Raw genomic sequence first — 23015 nt, forward strand, 5'->3', positions numbered from 1 at the left:
GTGTGTGTGTGTGTGTGTGTGTGTGTGTGTGTGTGTGTGTGTGTGTGAAGCGCGTCCAGCCGGCTCGGCTGCTGCCTGTGCTGGCGTTGGTCGTTCTCAGTGAAACCCCTCCGCCGCCACCCTGAGCCCCTTCCAGCTCCAGACAGCAGGTGGTGACGTCGCCTTCGTGCCCCCTCCAGCAATGTGCGTCTCCTCTCTGCTGTTCCAGATCAGTCCGGCGGATGGGCCGCCAGCGCGGTCCATCTCTTCAGAGAACCAACTTTGGATCTCGTGGATGCTTGCGCGGTGTTTCTAGTCTCTGTTTCGTTTATCTCCACTCTGTATTTGTCACTTCCTTCCTCCTGCCAGCTCCGGTTTCTCTTGTGTTTCCCGTTCTCGTTCCTCCAAGTGTGAAGTCAGGTCATGGACCCGAGATCTTCCTCCTGTCTTCACAAAGCCCCCTGGTTTAGACGTCAGCCTCATCCAGAAACAGCTACACGGAAACATCCAGAATAACGCTTGACCACACACCTGGGCATCCAGTGTCCCAGCCAAGCAGACGTGGAAAGTTCACCAGCCCTTGGTCACCCAGGCTCATGGCCCCTGGAGCCATCGCCGTGGCCCCTGGGAGGGGCAGGATGGGACTGGCGCTGGGGACTTGGTGAGGAGAGTCGAGGGGGCAGCTGGACGCTCGTGCCACGTGGTCACGGCATCCGGAAGGTGCAGACAACCCAAGTGCCATCAGCCGATGAACAGATGAACAAAAGACGGCACGTCCCTCGGCCATGAGCAGGAGCGAGGCGCCCACACACGCTGCCACGGGGACGGACCCCGAGCCCACGATGCTCAGGGAGGGAACCAGACACAGACGGCCCCACGGCGTATGAGTCCACGTGTGTGACACGTCCGGAACAGGCTCCTCCACGGACGGGAAGGGGGCTCGTGGGGCTGGGGGCTGGGGGAGGGGACCACTGATGGGTGTGAGTTTCATTTTGGGGAGATGGAATGTTCTGGAACTAGAGTATGGTGGTTGCACAACAGCGTGAATCTATTTAATGCCACTGAACTGCACACTCAAAAATGGTTAAAACAAGGGCACCTGGCCGGCTCAGTCAGTAGATCCTGCAACTTTTGATCTGATCTCAGGGTCATGAGGTTGAGCCCCGTATTGGGCTTGGAGCCTCCTTAATTAAAAAATTGGTTAAAACAACAAGTCTTCTATTATGTATACATTTAACCGTACGTATGCACTTCAAAAATTGACAATGTAATATACCAAAAAATGTTGAATTGTATATTTTAAATGGCGAATGGTGTGGTTTCTGGGTTGACATCTCTAAAGCTGCTAAAAAGAAGGGGTGTAGGGAAGAGAGGAGGAAGACCCAGCATGCCGCGGAGGGCGTCGCGGTGCTAGAGTCGCGGTCAGGGCTTTCTTGCGCTCCGACATCTCGTGCCTCTGCCGAGGGCACGGGGGACAGGCCTTCCCAGATGCCTGAAACAGCAGGCGTGAGCTCCCAGCCACAGACCGGGATCCGGCTCCCACCTGGTCTCTGCCTCGGCGTGGTGGGCCTGAGAGACACCGTGTCCCTCCCGGTGCGGGCGTGGGACCCGTGTGGGTGCAGGTGGGACCCCCGGCACGTGTGCAGCAGGGCCGGCGAGCTGTCTGGTGAGGCAGGGAGTCCTGGACCGTTGGGCGCCTCCAGTAGTCGCAGAACGTCTGCTGGCGTTCCGGGCACTTTGTTCTAAAACGCGGCAAAGAGCCAGGCTGGTGACGAGTGATTCGTTTTAGATGGCTCTTCGGCCTGGAATTGATTGATCAGTGAATCTCCATATTCGCTGGTGCGGTTCCTTCTCGAACACACCAGGGCCCCCTCCTGTCTCTGTCCCTCGCCAGCTGCGTGGCCGTGGGCTTGCTCCCCCGGACAGGACACACAGCTGTTTCTTCCTAGAGTGGTGATTTTCATCAGGGATTTTGGGATCGCCAGGGCGACGTTATTGTTATTTTGTATCATTTTTGTATTCTGTATAGATTATTTTTACAGTCAGACAGATTCATTTTAGGAGCAGAAGGCCCAGTTGGCGTGACATCGTAGGGTGAAGTGGGGGGCCATGCTGGTGGCCACATCAGGCTGCCCCCCCACCTCCTCCAGGCCGGGTTTTATCTCTAGTATCTCTGGTCACGTTCCTCTGCTGTATTAGTTCGTGATGCTGTGTAACAAATGTCCCCAAACTCCACCGTGTGTTCTCCCACAGTCTCTGGGAGTCAAGAATCTGGGCGCAGCCTGACTGGGTCCTCTGCTCAGGGTCCCACAGGGCCACCGTCCAGGTGTCAGCCAGCCCGCAGCCTCACTGGAGACGGGGCGACACCCTGCGCCTGAGCTCCCTCGGGGTGCTGGCAGAGCTCCTCTCCCCCCAGCTGCGGGCCTGTGCACCGGGCTGCTGGCGGCTCCTGGGGCTCACCCACCGCTCCTCGGCACATGGGCATCCTAAACACAGCCATGCTCGGCCACGCCAGCAAGGAAGATCGCACGGGTGGGGACAGAAGTGCAGGGGCCCCGCTGGAGAACACACTGCCTGCTCTGCGGAAGTCCCGTGCCGACCCCGCAGGATCACGCTCGTGCGTTCTGCGCGTTCTCCCCTTCCTGTGCACCATCCGTCCTGGGTCCTGTGGAGACTCTGAGAGCCCCCAGCAGCCAGGGATCCCCTTCCAGCCAGAGTCACAGGAGACTCGGCACTCCCCGGGCAGCCCCGGGCTTGGCTGTCTTCCTGCAGTAACAAGAAAAGGCGTAATGGAATTTGGACGGTTGAGAAAGGGGATGTCAGCGTGAGCAGAACCAGACACTCGATCTCATTGTTAGAAATTCCGCGCGGGTCATCGAAACCTCATCTTGGGGCAGAGGCCACTGGGAGTGGAGATTAACTCACTCCCAGAAGAGGTTTCCCACAAACCCAGCACTGGCACTTGCACCGCACGGCCAGCCGTGGCCACCCGTGGTCACCCAGGCACTGAGATCCCTCCTCCAGCCGCTGGGGCCCAAGGCTGCTGTGGTTGTCCCTCCCTGGAAGGTTTCGTAAGAGACAGCAAAGCCCCAGTCTTAGCACCACGTGGCTGATACGACTCCTTTGCTCCCTGTCCACGCCCCCCGATGAGCGTGTGGCCCAGCAGCCTGGCAGCTGAGGCCTGGCAAACCCCCCTGCCCCCCCGCACTGGCTGGAACTGGCATCCCGGGCTGGACCTCTTGCTTCTCTGTCCCTTTACTCTGTTTGGGGTCACACGTGCACCCAGAGCCACGTGGGTTGGCACTCGAGTGGGGGTTCCATGCAGACATCCTGACGCTTTGCTGCAGAGCAGACGGGCACCCCAGACCCTCCTGTCTGCATCATGTGGGCATCCGGGGCCCCTCAGGAGTGCTGACCCGCCTGGACACTGAGGATTCATGGTGTGTGCCTGGAGCGCATGCTGGGAGCTGGGCATGTCCTTTGACCCCAGTGGGACCAACACAGCACACAGATTTCATGGGAGTGCTGCCTCGTGGGATTGGATATCCCTCGACCAGGGTCTCCTCGCCGGCACCATGGACCCTGGGCTGGGGCCCTCCCTGCGGGGCATCCCGGGCACTGTGGGGGCTGAGCAGTATCCTGGGCCCCACCCCTCCATGCCAGGATCCCCCAACTTGTGGGGACCATAGACAGAGTCCCCCAGCTAGACCCCCTTGCAGACTCTGCATCCCCCACACCAGGAAAGTCTGAAACTGTTCAGTGAGTCCCGCTCTTGGCTGTTCGTGTTGTTCTCCATTGTTAACGTGGAAAATACCCCTCGTGACAGCTAGCCCTTAGGAAGAGTCCTCTGGGTCTGCTTTATCCCCGGACTTTCCAGCCACACCAGAGGTGGTGGGACATCCCTGGGGACTTCACAGGTGCTCTGTGACACAGTGTGGAGCCTTCAGGAGCTGGCTGTTGGCCAACGGCCCAGCGGCCAAGAGCAAGGAGCTGCCCCTGATGGCCCAGGTCTGAGGCCCAGCCTCACCCGCCTGTGCCTGGACAGGCCGCCCCTTCTGCAGAGCAGAGAGGAGCTGAGGTACCCAGGAACCCCCATCTTGGTCCCTGGAACCTGTGAATATGATACCTACCATGGCAGAGGGCACCTTGCCGGTGGGAGCAAGTCACAACCCCTGATGTGGGGGTGACCCTGAGCTCCCGGGGCCCAGCGTCCTCATGAGGTCCTCATGAGAGGGAGGCAGAGGGTGGGAGCCCCAGAGACGGGCAGACCCCACGCTGCTGGCGGTGAGGATGGAGGAGGTGTCGTGGGCTGGGAAGAGGCAGGAGCCAGGTCTCCCTGGGGCCCCGGGGGGACCAGCCCTGCCCGCACCTGGGTTTAGCCCCGGGAGGCCCATGTCAGATTTCCTGACCCCAGAAGTGTTCGAGAATATATGTGTGTGGTTTTAAGCCACCAAGCTGGTGGTCTTTTGTGACAGTGGCCACAGGGAACGCGTAAGGGCCCGGGGATGCCCACGGAGCTGTGGACACCCCAAGAAGGGGTCTCGTGCAGACTGGCCGTGCACCTTCTCAGAGGTGATGACGTTCCCAGGGCTTTGTTGGGGACATAGGAGTTTGTCCGGGCGCAGGACGGAAGGACCTGCCTGACCAAGGTGGGAAGGCTGGGTCTCCCCTCCCCCCTCTCCCCGGCCTTCCTGCCCCTCACGGGGCCAGGATGACGGCATTTCCTCAGTGCTCGGAAGCCAAGAGCAGGAGCGCTCAGCGTCCAGGCCCAGCCATTCCGGGCTTGCAAACCCTCACATGACTGCAGTCATACCCCTGGTGACAGAGGGAGCCTTCTCTTCTGCTCCCGCATCAGCCACATCGTCACCCTTGGTCACCACCCGCGCCCACAAGCCGGCTCATTCTCGGGCTCCGCGCTCCCAGCCCCCGCAGCACCCGAGCGCCCTGCAGCGCTGTTTTTCCCTCGCTTGTGGGCACCTCATTCATTCCCGAGTCCCCAGCGCTTTCTAAATATAGCTGCCCGGGGGACCGATTTAGCCTGTGCACAAAAGGACCGGGCTGACAGGGAGAGTCACGAGACGCTGTTTTCCAAGGCGTCCGTGGCTTCTCTTGGGAAACGTCTACCTGGCAAAATCCCAAGGAGCTCCCCTCCCCCAAACCCACCGAAAGGTCACGGATGCACAAAGGCTCAGAGGAGGCCCTCATGTGGCCGGCCCGCCCCACACCAGGCCAGGGTGACCGTGACCCTGAAGAAGCCGCAGGCAGGGGGTGGGGGGACCCGTGCTTGGAGCCTCGGAGGGGCTTCAGAGGTGGGTGGCAGAGGCCAGGGTGGGGGGTCAAAGAGGTTTTGCGTCTGCCTGGTATTGAAGTTCAAATGCCAGCAAGGCTCCCAGGGCTCTCTGGAGAGACCAGAGGTGACCCCACCCCCGCTTCTGGGGACCCATGGAGGCACCTGCCCCTCCCTCTGATTTTCCCGGCTGATGTCCAGACTGTGCTGTCCTCGCCGTGTGTCCGCTTCTCTAGAGTCTGCGACAGGGTCTCTCCCGCCTGCCCCCGACCCTGCTGACAATCTGGGCAGGTCACTCTCTGTGGGCGCGTCCTAGGCACTGTGGGGCGGGGGGGGGTCAGCAGCATCCCTGGCCCCACCCCCTCGGTGCCATGAGCACCCCCTGTTGTGAGGACCACAGACGTCCCCGGACATCGCCCCACGACATCCCTGGGTGAGGGTCCCTGTTCTAGGGGGGCTCATGACAGGCACTACCGTGCAAAGGCTCCCCCAGAGGAGTTCAGGGCCAAGGCCTCGTGCACACCATGGGTGTTGATCAAGGTAAACGTGTCGCTGTCGTCTGCAGACCTTGCGGGGGTGTCTTGTTCCGTGGCACCTCAGAATCTCCTCTCCGCCTCTTCTGTCCCCCTCTGTTTTGGTATAGGATTTCTTGTCAGCATCCTGTCTCTCTGCACTTCGGGTGCCAGGAAATAGTCGCCCCCTGGCGGGGTGGGGGGCTGTGTACCCCTCCGAGCATCCCCCCCACCCCCCTAGAATCTGCCTGCACGTTAGTGTTCTTGGGTTTGGGTTTTTTCCTTCCCCTTTAAAGGTTGGCACAGGCAGGGATCTCCCTGTCTGTCCCCAGGAGAGAGAGATTCAGAAGCTCTGTGAACTGTAAAACTGCTGGTTCTGGAAGTTTTAAAGCAAACTGAAGGCTGTTTCTGTTCTCCCTGAAGACAAGGGGTCGCTGTGCCGCCTGCCACCTGCCCTCCCAGCCTGTGCAGCCCCCTTCCAGCCCACCTTCCAGGGGCTCTGACTTCCCCGCCCCGGCCCCACAAGCCCGGCAGCCCCATGAGGGGACTGGAGAGAAGCCGCCGGGCTGTCCCAACTGGACGTCACAAGGCCTTGCCGTCCGGAGATGAAATGCAGGCACACTCATGGCCTGTGGACCAGAGCCGCAGGGCTGGCTGTGGCCGCTAGCGGAGCGCTGCTGGACGCCTCTGGCTCGAGCCCTGGGCCTGCATCTCTGGGCGGTGCAGGAGGAGGGAGGCAGGCGTCACGAACTCAGCACACCAACTGTAGTGCCCATGCTCAGCCATGAGGAGCGAATGCCAGCTGGGACCCTCCCGGGCTGCGGGACCCACATCCTGCACAGAGGGTGCTAGGACGAAGCCAGCCCGACAGTCCGGGGACCCTGCTCCGGCCTCGACCTGGCCTCTTGGCGAGCTTTGTGACAAACTGTCCCAAACCTAGTGGCTTACCACAGCACCCATGAGCTGGCTCCCAGGTCTGGAGGTGGGGCATGGTGTGGCTGGTTTCCCTCCTCGGGGTCTCACCAGGCCAAAGTCAGAGCTTGATTTCTTCTGTGCCTGTTCAGATTGCTCCAGAATTCAGTCCCTTGCAACTACAGGACCAGGGTCCCCACTCCCTTGCTGGCCGCCAGCTCCTAGTGGCCGCCCCCATTCCTTGCCCCAGCCCCCTCCATCTTCAGAGCCGGCAACAGGGATCTCTCTGCACCAAATCCCTTTTGAGCTTCAAACAGTTTCGCCTCCTTGGGACACCTGGGTGGCTCAGTCGGGGAAGTGTCTGCCTTCGGCTCAGGTCATGATCCCAGGGTCCTGTGATCGAGCCCCACGTCGGGCCCCCTGCTTCTCCCTCTGCCTGCCGCTCCCCCTGATGTGCTCTCTCTCTCTCTCACAAATACATAAAATCTTTTTTATTTTTTTTTTAAGATTTTATTTATTTATTTGACAGAGAGACAGCCAGCGAGAGAGGGAACACAGCAGGGGAGTGGGAGAGGAAGAAGCAGGCTCCCAGCGGAGGAGCCCGATGTGGGACTCGATCCCGGAACGCCGGAATCGCGCCCTGAGCTGAAGGCAGACGCTTAACGACTGTGCTACCCAGGCGCCCCATAAAATCTTTTTTAAAAAAAAGTTTCGGGGCACCTGGGTGGCACAGTGGTTGGGCGTCTGCCTTCGGCTCAGGGCGTGATCCCGGCGTTGTGGGATCGAGCCCCACATCAGGCTCCTCCGCTATGAGCCTGCTTCTTCCTCTCCCACTCCCCCTGCTTGTGTTCCCTCTCTCACTGGCTGACTCTCTCTCTCTGTCAAATAAATAAAGAAAATCTTTAAAAAAAAATAAAATAAAATAAAAAAATTAAAAAAAGTTTCTCCTCCCTTTCAAGGGCCCACCTGATTAAATCAGGCCCACCAAGGGCCATCTCCCCTTCTTAAAGCCACTGCTGCCACATGGCAGGGCCTTTGCCTGGAGCAAGATTGGGTCGTATGCTCCAATCCCACCCATACTCAAGGCCAAGGGATCATAGCAGTCGCTGGGGGTCATCGCAGAGGGATGCCCCCCACACCTGTTTCATCTCTCCAGCAAGCACACACCCCCTGGCTCTGAGGAGGGCTGCCCTAGAGCTGCCGGGACCGGAGCTGCCGGGGTGGAGCACGTGCCGTCTGAGGTCGGGGCTTGTTGACCCCCCTTCTCCCAGGCCTGACAGCTCCTGCTGCTTCCAGAAGACGTGTCTGTGTGGGAGACACGGGGTGGTTGAGCGGTGGGCTCTTAGGAGGACTGACTCCTGAACCCCGCTCACTCGTCTCCGGTGCCGTCAGCGCCCGGCCTTGTTTCCCCAGCGTGGGAGTTCGCCTGGGCCGTCCTCTGCAACCCTGGGTCCGGCGAATTTGCGCCTTGCAGAAGAGATGCAAGCGGGCCTCCCTGAGGGGCCCCAGGGCTATCAGGAAAACTTCAGCACCTGGAATTGCCCACACGAGACCCCCCAGCTGCTTCCCACTGGCCGGCCAGCTCCATGTGCCCCATGTGGGCCTGCAGGCGGCTCTCAGAAGCCCGAGCCCCCTGGGTGCAGAAACACAGTTCCCTGCAGCCCAGACCTCATCCGTGACCAAGGTGGGGGGGGGGTGCTGCTGGGGGTGGTCCTCAGCTGCTCTGGGCCACACCGCCTTCAGACCACCAGAACCGAGAGCCCCGAGAGCTCCGAGAGCAGCTCCTCGAAGGCCCTTCCCTCCTGGCCGCTGCCCCACCAGGCACATTTTTCACATTCTTTTCCTGCTACGCATCCCAGCCCGCCAACTTTCGGAAGCCTGCACTGGCATCCATTCTGGTAAGGAGCCGGCCCAGGCCGCTGGGGTGCGGGCTCCGGGAGCAGGGCGGGAGTGGCGCTCCCCCCAGCTATGAGAGCTATGTGTGGAATTCCGAGGGATCTCGGGCATTTTTGTCTGGCTGTCACTGCTTCCTGTGCAGCTGGGAACCACCTCGGAGGGTGGAGTCGGCGCCCGGGGCTGAACAGAGGGCCGCATCAGCTCCAAGGGGAGGATCGGAGCCCGGGACCCCCGCAGGGCCCCGTCTGCACCTGGCCTTGCGCGCCACCACACGGAGGTTCGGCCTGCACACCCCCAGGGGGCTCTCGGGTCCCTGCTTGGCGCGCGTCCCCTGTGGGCGGTCCCGACGCAGTCACGCTGAGCACTGTGGCGCGATGCAGGGTCTGAATGACCTCTCAGAGCGGCTACGTCTGGGCCCAAGCTGCAGCCTGAGCGCCCGTTACTCCGTCTAACTCACCGAGACGGAAGCTGCAGCACACCCAGCCCGCGGCCGGAGGGCCGAGGACACAGAAATACGATCCTGGGAAGCCCTCCCAGGGGTCCTCCACGGGTGTCGAGGCCACACGCCTTCCGGGGAACACAGCGTTTCTCAAACTCACACGGGCAGCGCTGTGGGAAGCTGGCGGGGAAGTGTGCTGCTGCCCGTGGGAAGACGTTCCCGGGACTTGTCCCGGATTCGCCCACACACTGCTGGACAGGAAGCACAAAGCTAAGACATTCTGTCATTAACGCTCCCTCGGGGTTCCCTCGGAGCCCCCACGCCCAGGCCCCCGACGTCTGCAGTGTTCTGCAGCACACCCAGCGGCCAGTTCTTCCCCAAAGGAAGAAGTGGCCCTGAGGCTCCTGGGACCGGTGTGGGTGTCGAGAACCCTGGAACCCCAGCCCCTCAGACCCAGGAGCGCCGTAGCTCCTACTCCCTACGCCCTCTGCCAAGTACACGGGCTGTGGAGGATACAAAGTCCACGCCAGCCCTGACCGCCAAGCTGCCTCTGGGTCCACGGGGAACAGGCACGAAGGGGGACAGGGCAGTGCGGTGGGACGTGGCCAGGCGGCTCCTGGGTCTCGTCTCCCCACTGGTCCTGGTTTGGCAATGACATTCAAACCCTGGTCCAACCTCCACCAGCCACGTGATCTCAGGAAGGTTATTAACATACAAACATCTTTGAGCCTCAGCTTCCGAACGGGTGAAAGTGGGCACAGTGGTCCCTCCATGGTCCCGACATCATGGTCTCACGAATGACAGGGACTGTTCGTACTCGTTACTGGCATTTCTGCAAGTTGCCGGCGGGGTGAGTTTGGACAAACCTCCACCTGTCTCCAGGCCTCTGAGGAGGCCTCCTCCCCAAGGTGAGGTCAGAACGAACAGAAGGCGCTCAGCCTCTGAGCAGCAGGAGAAGCTGGGAACTCCAGGCCTTTGGAGATGAGGGATACGTCCCTGCTCTTGGGAAGGCGATGGTTTCACAGGCGTGCGTGAAGCCATCAGACTGAGCTTCCCGTGTGCGTGGCTTATACAGGACGAAGCCACTGCACCATCTTTTTTTTTTTTTTTTAAGATTTATTTACTTATTTTAACAAGGTGTAGGGGTGGAGGGAGAGCGAGACTCCCAAGCAGACTCCCCTCTGAGCACGGAGCCCATGGGGCTCCATCTCATGGCCCTGAAATCATGACCTGAGCTGAAACTGAGAGGCAGGTGCTTAACTGATTGCCCCCAGGGCCCCCCATCTTTACGTTACCTATATAACAAATCAGATCCCTCCCCAGCCCGTGTTTTACAGATGAGAAGGCTGGGGCTCAGAGAGCCGGGGGACATGCAGCCCTCCGTCTGCACGCCATCACCCAGCACCACACGCAGACTAGCGCTCCGTGTTCCTGTCCGCACGCCAGAAACACAAATAGTCCGTGTCAGGCTCTAAAGCTGGCAAGCTGTTGATTGGTTTTAGTTCTGATTAGGAAGACAGCACTGGCTTGGGTTTCAACAGCAGCAAGGTGAGGTCTTGCCTTTTTCTTCCTTTTTTTATAAAACGCGTTTGCTTAAAAACCTTACTCCGCACACATGATGGACTGTCAGTCGGCCGCGAGCAGGAGCGAGGCGCCCACACGCACTGCCCGGGGGATGGACCCGAGCCCACGACGCTCAGGGAGGGAGCCAGACACAGAAGGCCCTGCGGCGTGTGAGTCCACGTGTGACACTTCCTGTTTCTCTAAAATTTCACTTGGGGATGGTTTTAAGCAGAGAAGTCACATGGTGAGATTTCTCCTCGAAAGGTGATTCAGGGGGCCACGGCACAAGATGTTTTGGAGAGAGACACGGACTCCATGCCCAAGGAACTGGCAGCCCTTGGGAGAGGCAGGCAGACAGGAGTACTGATCCCCTGGGCACACATGGTGGGAACCCGTACGGGGAGGCCCAGATGGCCACTGCATCACCTGGGGAGCACCCACACCCAGAGTGCGGCCAGATGGCGGAAGAAGAGAACTCAGGTCTCTTTAGCCCCTTCTAGGGCCCCACCTCCTGAGGCTGTCACCTTGGGACTAAGGATCTCTCCATGAATTTGGGGAGACACCTTCAGGCCACAACAGCAGGGGAGATGCTGGGGGAAGAATTCCTGGCAGAGGACAGTGAGTGACAGGCTTGGACTTTGCACCTGATTCTGTGAGGGAGCAGGGCCCCCCTTGCGGTTTCTGCGTAGGGGAGGGTCAGGCACCAGCTGTCGGAAGGAGGGATGGAGGGGGAGACGGGAGTTGCATCCCTGCTGGGGTGGCACAGGGAGCTGCCTGAGGTGGCAGGCAGTGTGGGGAGGCCCCAGCGGGCCAAGAAGTCTCTGCAGACGGCCTGCCTCGGTCTCTCGCTCTGGCCCCGGACCAGGTGCAGGTGCATGTGTAGCTTTCGGGGGCTGACTTGGTTTCCCCTGTGTGTGAAGTCACACGATCCAGAGAGGATGTCTCTAGCACCCAAGGCTGCAGTCGCTGGAATGCTGTAACCAAAATGGCATAATAAAAAGGAGCAGCCTAAAATGTTTAAGGCCGACACATAGAACAGCGGTTGAAAAACTGGTTGCAGGTGAACAGGGAGTTGCCGGCTGGTGACTGGGGTGCTCCAAGCCTTTTCTGGGGACTTCCACTCCCTGTTGAGTTTTCCATGAGAACTCTCGGGTTATTTTGTCAAGTTCTGTCCCGGGTTTTTCAACTCCTTCACGCATTTCCTCCCTTCCAGCGGGACTCATGTTTCGCCAATATCCTCTTGCTCTGCCTTAACAAGCCGGGTCTGCTGGAGAGGCTGGCTGTTCCCTGTGTGTCTGGAAATGTCTGTATTTCACCTAAAATCTTGAAGTTCGTTTTCCCCAGGTCTAGAGTTTTCACCGAGTCCGCCTGGTTGTTGGTCCTTTTCCCTCCAGCAGCTAATGTTTGCCTGCTTGCTTCGTAATTAACCGATGTTATTAAGGTGTGATTCATAGTGAAAGGAACAGGTCTTAAATACACAGCTGGATGAGTTTGGACACACATGCACCTGTGAACACCAACACCTCCAGCAAGATGTGAGACGTTTCTGGTGTCTGAGCTCTGTTGCCGGACAAAATATTTTTGAGATTCACACGTGTGGCTCCTGTCCTCTGTAGGCTGGGTTTTGTCACTGTGCCGTCATATTTCCCGGCATGAACTAGCATGGTGTGGTTATACGTTCTCCTGTGGGCGGGCATTTGGGTTGTTTCCAGTTTTCGCTGTTATAAGTAAAGACGTGTGAACATCTCGTACAAGTCCTTTCACGGAGGTCTGTCTTTGTTTATCTTGGGTAGGTCCCTCAGAGCAGAATTGCTGGGTCATAGGTTAGGCGCGTGTTTAGCCTTTTAAGAAACCGCCAACCCATTTTCCAGAGCGGTTGTACTGTTTTACACTCCCATCAGAAATGTGTGAAACTTCCAGCATTTCCGCTTCCCAGTCTTTACCATTTTCGCCCCTATAGTGCTCATGAAGCAGCCTCCCATTAGTTTCCATTCGTATTTCCCTGGCGAGTCGTCGGGGAGCACCTTTTCATGGGCTTACTGGCTAGTTCTCTGTCAGTGTCTACATTGTGTATCTTGCCCGAGGTTCTAGGACCTCTGGAATCTGTGGCTGAACGTAGTATTTTGTTTAATACTCAGTTTGGGGAAACTGTCTGTTGTTATCACTTCAGAGATCGCTCCTGCTTCATCCTCCCCCTTCTCCTTCCAGGGCTCCGGTCACGTGTGTGTTACGCCTTACCGCTTCCTCTCTTTCACCTTCTCCTCCGTCTTTCCTTCCTCTCTGCGTCTCCATAGCTTCGTTCTGGATATTTTCCCCTGAACTGTCCTCCAGCTCGCCAACTTTCCCCTTCGTTGTCTTCAATGATACTATTCCCTCCACTGAGTTCCTATGCTTCGGACGTTAGCGTTATGCACGTGCCCACTCTCTTCTGTAGTGTCTAGTGCTGCTGAAATTCCAATCTCACCTGTTTACCTCCTTGAATGTAATTAACACAATTATTTTAAAATGTCTGTCAACTCCGGTGTCGGGAACCCCTGTGAGTCTGCTCCTCTTGCCCGTTATTCCTGCTGGGTCTTGTCTGTGGGGTCTTATCTCCTTGTGTGCCTGGTTATTGCTAGTTGTGTGCTAGACATTGTGCTTGCAGACTTGTTTGTGGAAATAATTTGAACCCTAAGATGATGTTGTTTTCCACCAGAGAGGGTGTCTGTTTACTTGTGCCCAGCATTTAGGGCTGCCCACAATCTAGGTTCGCCTCGGTCCGGTACTAGGGACTGAGTCTATTCGGCACTCTGCTGCAGTGGCGTTAAGGGTTTAGCCGTATCCTGTTTACCCGTATCCTCTTGTGTGTGTAAAAAATTCAGGGACCATATAATTTTGCACGTTTATTTGGGATAAGTTCTTTCAGGTAATGTCACCTATGGTGAAAGTGACAGTAAAATTAAAGTCCATCTAAAATACAGTCTAGGGGCGCCTGGGTGGCTCCGATGGTTAAGTGTCTGCCTTCAGCTCAGGTCATGATCTCAGGGTCCTGGGATCAAGTCCCACATCGGGCTCCCTGCTCAGCGGGGAGTCTGCTTCTCCCTCTCCCTCTGTGATCTCTCTTGCTCTCACTGTCCCTCGAATAAAGAAATAAAAATCTTTTAAAATAAAATAAAATGCAGCCTAGTCAGAAAATGCCATTCATTCAAATGCTCAAGAAAAGACACATAGAGTGTCTGCCTGTGGTGTTCCCACACCACCACATCTGAGTTTTTCTTATGCTCGGACTGCACTGTCTTGTTCTCCCAGTTTGTACCAAGGGGGAGTCCGCCCAGCTCTCTCCCTTCGGAGGGCCCTGGATCTCAATCTCTGTTTCACCAGCCTTGCAAGGCTGATGGAAACACCACTCAGCCTCTTAGCAAACCTTCCATCCTGGGAAAAAGTTACCCCAAAAGCCAGACTCCTGGGCTTCTGTCCTCCCTCAGATCCTAGCTGTAAATTCTTCACTAATAACCCTCCGGTGCCCTCAAGCAGTTGCGCCCGTGTTCTGTCTAACTTTTCTGGTTCCCCTCATCAGGAGAGCCTGTCCACGTTAGCTGGCCCACTGTGGTGTAAGCCAGAATCTGCAGATAGGCCATTAACGTGGATCGTCTGGCTCTTAGAACCACCTGATAACAAACCGGGATCCCTTCTCAGCTTTTAGAACAGCCCTCTTATTTTCCAGGGGAGGAAGCTAAGACCCAGGCCAGGGCAGAGCTGGGCCGTGAACCGGCTTGCAGACATGCCTCTTGTGCCTTCAGAAGCTGGTGGCTACCTTTGTCCCTTGGAATGAGGTGCCCAGAAGTCACTCCACTCCTCCCAGAGACCTGAAAGCTCTGGGGGCTCAGCAGGAGGGCCTTGTGGCTCAGGATCCCCGAGGCCAGAGCCCCTCTGATCATGCTCAGAACGGCTTGGACACAGCCTGGCCATGGCCTGCCTCGTGGACTTGGGGCTCACAGCAGAGCCTGAAAGGGTCCAGCCTCACCTTTGCTGCGTGGCCCAGAAGCGACGGGGAAGTACAACAGAAAAGATATCATTTCAGGGCTCTCAATTTCTGGCTCTCCCACTAATGCCATCCACTCCTATTTTTAATCTGATCAATTTCACCCTGCCCAGCTCCCCCCACCTCCCCCCGAGCCAGGTGGGCTTGTGACACCTGTCCCACGGGCCCCTGGGCAGCTGAGGGAGTGGCCACAGCGGTGCAGCAGCTCCGTGGGGGGCGAGATTTCTCAATAGCTCCCAGCAAACCGGCCCTTCCACCTTCGCGGGGCACAGGATGTGCAGGGCACCCTGTCTGGTTCCATCTCGCCAGCAGCTGTGTTTCTAGTGAGCAGTTGCCACAGGTGCCTCAAAGAGGGCCTCTTCCGTGGCTGCTGGCCTCTCGGCACCCCTGTTCCATGGCACTGGAACTTGGGGACCTGGAGGCTTGCCCAGGGAGGGAGCGTCACTCTGAGCACTGCAGAGTTGGCTGGAGCTCAGAGAGGGGAGGTAACTTCCCCCAAGCCACACAGCTTTGATGTGTGCAGAATTTAGGTCTGGCCGCCTTCTACTCTGCTCCCCTTCCACTTCTCTCCTCTCCAGCACCTGCAGCCTTGCCCACTTCCAAAGTGTGGTTGGTTGAGTTCAAAGGGCAGCTTGCCCTGTGTGACTTCTAGTCACAGAGGGTCATTGGATGCTAAGAAAACTAAACCCCCTTCTGAAACAAGCTTCTATTTTTGTTCGGCACCATTTCAGTTCCAAAAAAGCTTTACATTTTGCCCAAATGAGCCTCTCTTAGCTGCAGTTTCTTCTGATGAAGGACTTCCCTAAAGGACTTAGATTCTGCCCCCATGGAACATGGGGCAACATGTCTGGGGATGTCTGCGGTTGTCACGACGGGGGTGCTCCTGGCACTGAGGGGGTGGGGTGGGGGAAAGACCACAGAGAACCATCTGGCCCCAGTGTCCATGGCGTGGAGCGGGAAGAGACCCTGGACTCCCCACTGTTGACCGAGCACGTTTAGAACTTGACAAACAGAGGGTTCAGCCGCCTCGTAGCTCTGCAGACCGGAGCCCAGACTTCTCGGCCGATGCTGCCGCCAATTTGGGTCACACTTTTTCACCTGCATCTGCCCATCCGTCCATTCGGCACCCCTTTATTCCAAACCTCGTCTGCCCTGTGGGGCTCGCGGCAGTGTGGGGACGCCTGCAGGCAGGTGGGTGGTGACAAGAATCTATTCTGCACAGAAACGAGTCCCGAGAGGGCTGGTGACACGCGAGCACGGCGCTGGCCACCATCAGTGTCTTGGCTTGATGTCCCACAGTCACATAGGACGTCAGCGTTGGGAGGGGAAGGGCACACAGGACTCCCTGTGCTGTTTTTGCAACTCCCTGTCTGTGATTATTTCAAAGGACAAACCAGTGCAGTGGCTTTGAAAACTGCTTGGAAAATGTTTAACTTGTAAAGTTAAATATACACCTGTCCGAGCGGCTAGAAATCCAACACCTGGGGTTCACCCAGGAGCACGGGGCATGTGGGCTCCCACAGACCCTGTGGGTGAGCACATGTCGAGGCACTCTTCACAATCCCCAGCGACCCCAATGTCGCCCAGTGGGTGATGGGCCCACAAACCCCACTGTGTCTCCGGTGGAACACTACACAGCCCTGAAAAGGAGCTGCATGCGTGGGCCCCACACACAGCGACCCGCCAGGACACGTGCCGAGGGCACAGAGCCAGACCCCACACGGCGTGACTCTGCGTGCAGACTTCCCACATCAGAGCTGCAGGGGCTGGCGACAAAACCAACACCACGGGGCGCGTCTCAGGGTGGCAGAGTCTAGACTTGGATGGTGGCATCGGCTGCGTGACGGGATGTGTTTGCAAAACCTCATCGACTGTGAGCCCAAAGGGACAGATTTCACTGTCTGCAAATTATGGGAAACGTGTCACTGAAGGAAGTAATAGAAACAATCCCTAACAAAATTGTCACTTCGAGGGGCACCTGGCTGGCTCGGTGGGTGGAGCGTGTGACTCTTTTTTTTTTTTTTTTTTTTAAGATTTTATTTATTTATGTGACAGAGAGACAGCCAGCGAGAGAGGGAACACAGCAGGGGGAGTGGGAGAGGAAGAAGCAGGCTCCTAGCAGAGGAGCCCGATGTGGGACTCGATCCTGGTACGCCGGGATCACGCCCTGAGCCGAAGGCAGACGCTTTAACGACTGCGCTACCCAGGCGCCCGGAGCGTGTGACTCTTGATCTCAGGGTCAGGAGTTCGAGCCCCACGTTGGGCGTAGACCTACTTCAAATTGTCACTTTGAGGTTCCCTGTCTGCCTTTATCCAGGTACATTGTGACGCGGTGGCAGATGACCGAACGTTCGAATGTTGGCGTTTGCCGTTCCCTCTTCTCACACGCACCCCCTTGCAGCTCCGCCTTTTTATGCACCATTCGTAACGGCCACGCAATGTTCCGCCTGGGAAATGTCCCGTTGAATTTGCCGTTCCCCCATTGCAGAGCGAGACCTGTGGTTTCGTCCCGGGCTTCCGCTAGTATAAATGACGCAGCTGTAAACACCTCTCTGTATACAGTTTTTATTTCTTTAATTTAATTTTAATACATTAAAATTTATTAAATTTCCCCCCAATTTGAGGGGCCATCCTTGGAGTCCTTGGTGTCGGTTTGTGAGGCTGAGATGAGGTTACAGGACCAGGGAGTGTGGAATGAGTGTGTCAGGTGGCGCTCTTCCCCGGCCTTCCTGGCATGGCGGGTAAGTAAGGGGGCAGCTCGCGGTGCTGTCTTTCCACTTACTGCCCTCCGATGCTCGCCAGGCCGTTCTGTCCACTTTGGTTTTTACCAGTTAAGTTACTTGTTACTTGAATTTTTTCAGTGAGTCCTGTGAGGCATCTCAGTGGGGCCCGGCCGGAGTGTTACTAACGTGGTAAAGGGGTCGTCCGTCAGCTTCTGTGCTGCCGTGGCCTTTCCCGGGTCAGTGGTCTTGGTTTCTAGTTTAATTAGCGTTTGTCGTGAAGTTCTACGCGATTCCAGAAGATCAGAGCTGCTCGTCTTCTCCGTTCGTTCTGTTGCTTCGGTTGCTGGAACGTAATTTCTCCATGATTGAGAATAAGTGTCCTGTACAGTTTTACTGATTTGTGTATCTTTCCTTCCTTATTCTATGGCTCTTTATATGGAATCTCTTTGGGTGTGAAAAAAAGGTCTGATCTAATCCAGTGACTCTCACCCAGGGGCAGCTCTGCCCCCCGGGGACATCTGCAGCCGTCACGACTGGGGGTGCTCCTGGCATCGAGTGGGTGGGGGCCGGGGATGCTGCTGACCCGCCCCCCCAGTGCCCAGGATGCCCCCCCAGAGAGTGACCTGCCCTGAATGTCAGCAGGACCCAGGGGAACAAACCCGGCATTAATTATTTGGAAAAAATATTGAGTCTGCCCCTGCGCACGCTGGACGCCAGAGTAAACCCCCAGCGGTAGAGGGTACAAACCAGGGCAACCCCAGTGTCTGTGAGTCACCCCAACTCCGTGTGTGTGGTGAAGTGTGTGCGGCATCCTGGGACCTAGGGAGTCCGATGGTTACTGAACTCAGTCTCCTGGGGGTCAGTGGAACCCCCTGATCCAGGGGGTCTCACCTGGGGGTGATCCTGCCCTTCCAGAGACACTGCGCGGTGTCTGGGGACATCTGTGTCACACTGGGGGAGCTCCTGGCATGGAGGGGTGGGGTCAGGGGCGCCGCCCAGTCCCCACAGCATCCCCCAGAGAATGAGCCGGCCCCGTTGTCGGCAGTGCCGAGCCGGAGAGACCCCATTCTGTTTCCCCGTGTTGCCGTGTCCACAGCCCACCAGGGAAGAAACGCTGCCCCTCCCCATGGTTTGCTTGACCCTCTGTGCTCCGGAGCCTCGTGGGTAAGGGCAGACCCGTTCCATCTGGGGGTGACTGCCTCCCGTTTATGATTACCGCAGCCTCACAATGCACCCCCGGGCGGGGACCTCTGCTGTCCTTGCCTTTCACATGTTCCCATGCGAGATTTGTGTGCAGGGACAGACAGCCCCACCCCGCTCCCTCCTGTCCCCCGGCTTGCCAAGGCTGTGCCGGGCTCCTGGGGCCGGTGAGGCTCTGCTGGGCCCAGGCAGGTCCGGCCAGGCCGGGCACCGGCGCCATCACGTGCTCCTCCTGAGCAGCCATCGGTGAGGAATGTTCCCTGGGCTGAGTCAGGGCCACTGCCGTGGTGCTGCAGTTGGCCTCACCCCGGGGCCGCGGCTGGGCCGTGAGTCAGTGACCGGCTAGGACACCAGCCAGGATGAGGCCTGAGTCTGCCGCGTGCACTGTGGTGACGCAACCGCTGTCTGGTCCCCGCAGCGCACACTCACACACACGCATGTACGTTCACAAGCCCGTGCACGCATATACAGGTGCAGTGCACATGCACAGCCACATACATGTGTGCTTGCGTGCACACGTATGTCTACGCGCAGACAGGCACTGCACACACGTGTTCACACACGTACGTACACACTCACACATCTTCATGCACATGCAGTAAGCACACACACACTCACGGGCATGCACACCCCCCAGAGCAGCCATCCCTGGCCGTCCCCTGCGGCCGGGGAGATAACCCAGCCCAGAGGGAGCCTTTCGGGCCATTGTGCCTGGAACGGGAAGCCAGCCACATTTCGGGGCTTCGTGCTTGGGAGGGAGGCCACAGTTGGGGGCGGCCACAGGGGCATGGGGGTCCTAGGATCCCGGCAGACACTTCTGAGTGTGGGTGCCCAACAGCAGTCCCTGGCCTTCCAAGGAAAACACACCATGGGGCCGGCCCGTTTGTTCTCCATTCGCGTCTATATTTAGCACTGAGTAATTTAGGTATTTGTAAGCCCAGCCAGGGGCAGCTTTCCCTGGGTTGGACGTTTTGTGGCTGCTTTGAAGCTCTCTGCTGAATCAGAGCCCTTGGAAACCCACACGTGGGCTCTGTGCTCCCAGAACAGACACACTCAGGCCTTTCTGACCCAAAAGGGGGCTGGACGTCTGCCGGAAGGGACGAGGAGCCAGGCGGTGTGGAAGGATCTTGTTTCTGGGACTTTTATGGAGGTCATTTTAGACACACATGCAGTTATAACAAATCAGAGAAAGTCCACGTATCCTTCACTCTGTTTTACCCAACGGTAGCATTTCGTGGAAGTATGGTCAGTATCACAAGCGGAATGTGGACGTGGATACCGTCCACCGACCTTATTCTGTTGCTGTGGTCCTGTGTGTGTGTGTGTGTGTGTGTGTGTGTGTGTGTGTGTGTGTGTAATTCTGTGCAAGGTTATCACACGTGCAGGGGCGTGAACCCACTGCCCCCCTCAAGGTAGTCCACGTTTCCAGTGCCACGAGGAGCCCCCTCCTGCCCAGCACCGTGAATCTCTCCTCCATCCGACAATTCTCTCATCTCAGAGATGTGCTATAAATGGAAGCACACATCACGTGACCTTTGGGGATTGGCTTTTTCCACTCAACGTAAGTGCCTGGAGACCACCCGAGGTGTTGTGTGTATCCACGGTCCTTTTTTTTTTTTTTTAATTGATAAGTAGAGAATGTTTTGAAAATCTGAAATCTGGGGCACCTGCCTGGCTCGGTCGGTAGAGCATGTGACTCTTGATCTCATGGTCATGAGTTCGAGCCCCCGTGCTGGGTATAGAGATGACTTAAATAATTAAAACTGAAAGGAAGGGAGGCAAGGAGGGAGGGAAGGAAGGGGTGCAGCTGTGTGCCGCTCGCTGGCTGTACGTCGTGACAGAGCACGGGGTGCCACTCGTTACCGGGCTAGGCGTCTTCCCAGACTCCTGACCCTGGGTTCTGTGCCGGCTCGGACGCCCATTCGGGTCCTCCTGGGAGCTTCCTCAGCCTGGACGCTGAAGGCACCTGGGTGGGCTGTCCTCTGGGGGGCGTCCCAGGCCCAGTGGGGGCTGAGCAGTACCTCTCGGTACTGGGAGCTCCCCTGGTCGTGGAGACCACAGACGTCCCAGACACGGCCCGGCGTCCTTGGGGTTCGCGATCAGCCCTTAGAACCGCTATACTAAAGCCCTTCAATAAGACTGCAGGGAAACTAGACTTTTCACCGCCTCAGGGACCAGGAGAAAAGTGCACAGCAGAATTGTAAAGCTAGGGTAGCGCCCTCTCACCCTGCTGCTGAGATGCAAACGTGCAGCCACTCTGGGAAACAGCTCGGCGTGTTCTCCAAAACCTGAACACGCGGTTACATCCCTCAGCGCTTATCGCAGAGAAGTAAAGCCTGGTGTTTGTACAAAAGCTCGCACATGACTTGTGGCGGCCGTGTCCGTGATGGCCAAAAATGGGACTCGGGCCAGGCTCACCTTCAGCCTGCAAACCGCTGAGCGGAGGCCGGCCCGGCGGGGAACGCTGCTCGGCAGAGATCTAGCGACGCGCGTGACAGCCTGGATGCGTCCCCGGCAGATCGGCCCGTGGCGGGAAAGCCGGTCCATAGAGGTTAAGATCCTCCGGGTCCACTCACACGCCGTTCCCGAAATGATGGACGTGTGGGGAAGGAAACCACATCGGTGGCCGCCGGGGCTGGGGGCGGGTTGGGGCAGGAGAGACGCGCCATGCGCTCTGTCCTGTGGGGAGCCCCCCGGCTGCGATGCTGACCGCAGTTTTGCAAGACGCCTTCGTGGGGGAGAGCGAGCAAAGGGCATACGGGCTCTGTCAAGTCCTACAGCTGCGTGTGAACCAACAGGCATCTCAACATTTTAACGTTATTAAAGGTAAATTAATAAAAATATTTGGGAAAGAAAATAGGTCGCCCTCAAACACAAGCAAAGCCGGAATCACTGGTGCAGGAAAGGATTGGTCTTCTCGCTGGGCGAGCAGGTGGGGAGGCCTTTTGACTCGCCCTGAGCTGCTAAGGCGTGACACCCACTTCCTGAAGGTGTGGGGGGCGTGAGAAGACCGCTGGGTGCTATCTGGTCACTAAAGCAGCAAGCACACCTACCCCCCCACACGGAGCAGCAGTCCCCGGAGAATTCGCGGAAGGGCTACTCGGGGTTCAAGAAGAGGGTTTACCACCCATCACTTACCCGCGCTGAGTGCGATACTCCGAGCACACCACCCACACTCAAGGAAAGTGTAGCGGGGTGAATAGTGTCCCCCCAAATTCATGTCCATCAGAACCTCAGAACGGGACCTTAACGGGAAATAGGGTCTTTACAGACGCAAGGATTGAGGAAGAGGTGGTCCTGGATGAGGTGTCCTTATAAGAAGGCCATGGGAGGACCAGGCAGAAGTTGAGTGACGTGGCCACACCAGCCTCTGGAAGAGGCAAGAAGGACCCTCCCTGGAGCCTCACGGGGGAGCCCGACCCTGCTCCCACCTGGATTTCAGACCTCTGACCTCCAGGATGTGGGAGAACAGATTCCTGCTGTGTTCAGCACCCTAGTCTGTGGACATATGTCCCAGCCGCCTCGGCATGTCAGAAGGTGCTGGAAAACCTCGCAAAACCAAGTGGGCTCCCTTTTCTGACTGGCGACGTGAATCCCCCCTCCAGCTGCCAGAAGCCTCCCCCGCGCCAGCAACAGGAGCCAGCCCTCCCGCGCAGGCAGCCTCCTGTGGGGGACCAGGTCACAGCCGGGCCTGGGCTGGGAAGTCGGAGGCAGGCACCTGCACAGACAGGAACCACGGGCCTCCCCCTGCACTCAGCCGTACTTAGTGGGGTTCCCAGAGCAGTGCCTGGTACGCGGTGGGCCATCGTCCGGGGCCCACAGCACACGGATGAAGGAGGGGATATCAGACCCAGGACCACAGCACACAGGTGCCTCCCAGGTGACCTGCTGTGCCTCAGAGCCAGGGTCTCACCCAGACGACTCTGCCCCAGGGGACTTGGGCCATGTCTGGGCACATCTGTGTCCATCACAACTGGGACATCCTGGCCTTGAAGCGTGGGGGCCAGGGATGTGCCCAGGACGCCCCCAGACAGTGACCCTGCCCACGGTCAGTGGTACTGGGGGCACGGAGCAGGGCAGGGATCAGACAAAGTGCCCCACGAGTCCCTCATTCTGAGTCATCCCTGCGACAATGCTGTGGTTTGCTGAACTGTCCTGAAAGGCATGGTGGTCACGTCTGGGGAGCACTTACCCCCACCAGCACAGGGGGGACCGTGGGAGACAGCTCGGCTGGGCCTCCCACCACCCCACCTCGACCCGGGGGCATGGGCAGCGCGGCTCAGGTGGGGACTTCTGGGAGACAGGCAAGCCTGGGCCTTCACGAGCCAGCTCACGTCCATCTGCTTCCTCCCAACAGCTCTCTGGACGACAGGGGCCCAGAGCTGATGGCAGACAATGTCAGCCACTAACAACATAGCCCAGGCCCGGAAGCTAGTGGAGCAGCTCCGCATCGAAGCCGGCATCGAGCGCATCAAGGTGAGCG

General features: G+C 58.0%; 1 protein-coding gene across 4 annotated transcripts in view; it reads left to right on the top strand.

Annotated features, from left to right (window-relative positions):
• The window catches only part of GNG7 (G protein subunit gamma 7), a 121553-nt gene that overhangs the window by 92390 nt on the left and 6148 nt on the right, over positions 1 to 23015 (top strand). For 2 of the 4 annotated variants that reach the window (XM_040629665.1, XM_040629666.1), the window contains one exon: positions 22890 to 23008. In XM_040629665.1, coding sequence (XP_040485599.1) covers positions 22928 to 23008 — 81 coding nt within the window. In that variant the 5' untranslated portion in view covers positions 22890 to 22927. Of the gene's footprint in view, positions 1 to 8561; positions 8589 to 8841; positions 8864 to 22889; positions 23009 to 23015 lie in introns of those variants that run through there. The other 2 variants (XM_008711219.2, XM_008711220.2) reach the window with 2 other exon arrangements.

The sequence above is a fragment of the Ursus maritimus genome, unplaced genomic scaffold (genome assembly GCF_017311325.1).
Source record: "Ursus maritimus isolate PB19 unplaced genomic scaffold, ASM1731132v1 scaffold_14, whole genome shotgun sequence".
NCBI classification, from domain to species: domain Eukaryota; kingdom Metazoa; phylum Chordata; class Mammalia; order Carnivora; family Ursidae; genus Ursus; species Ursus maritimus.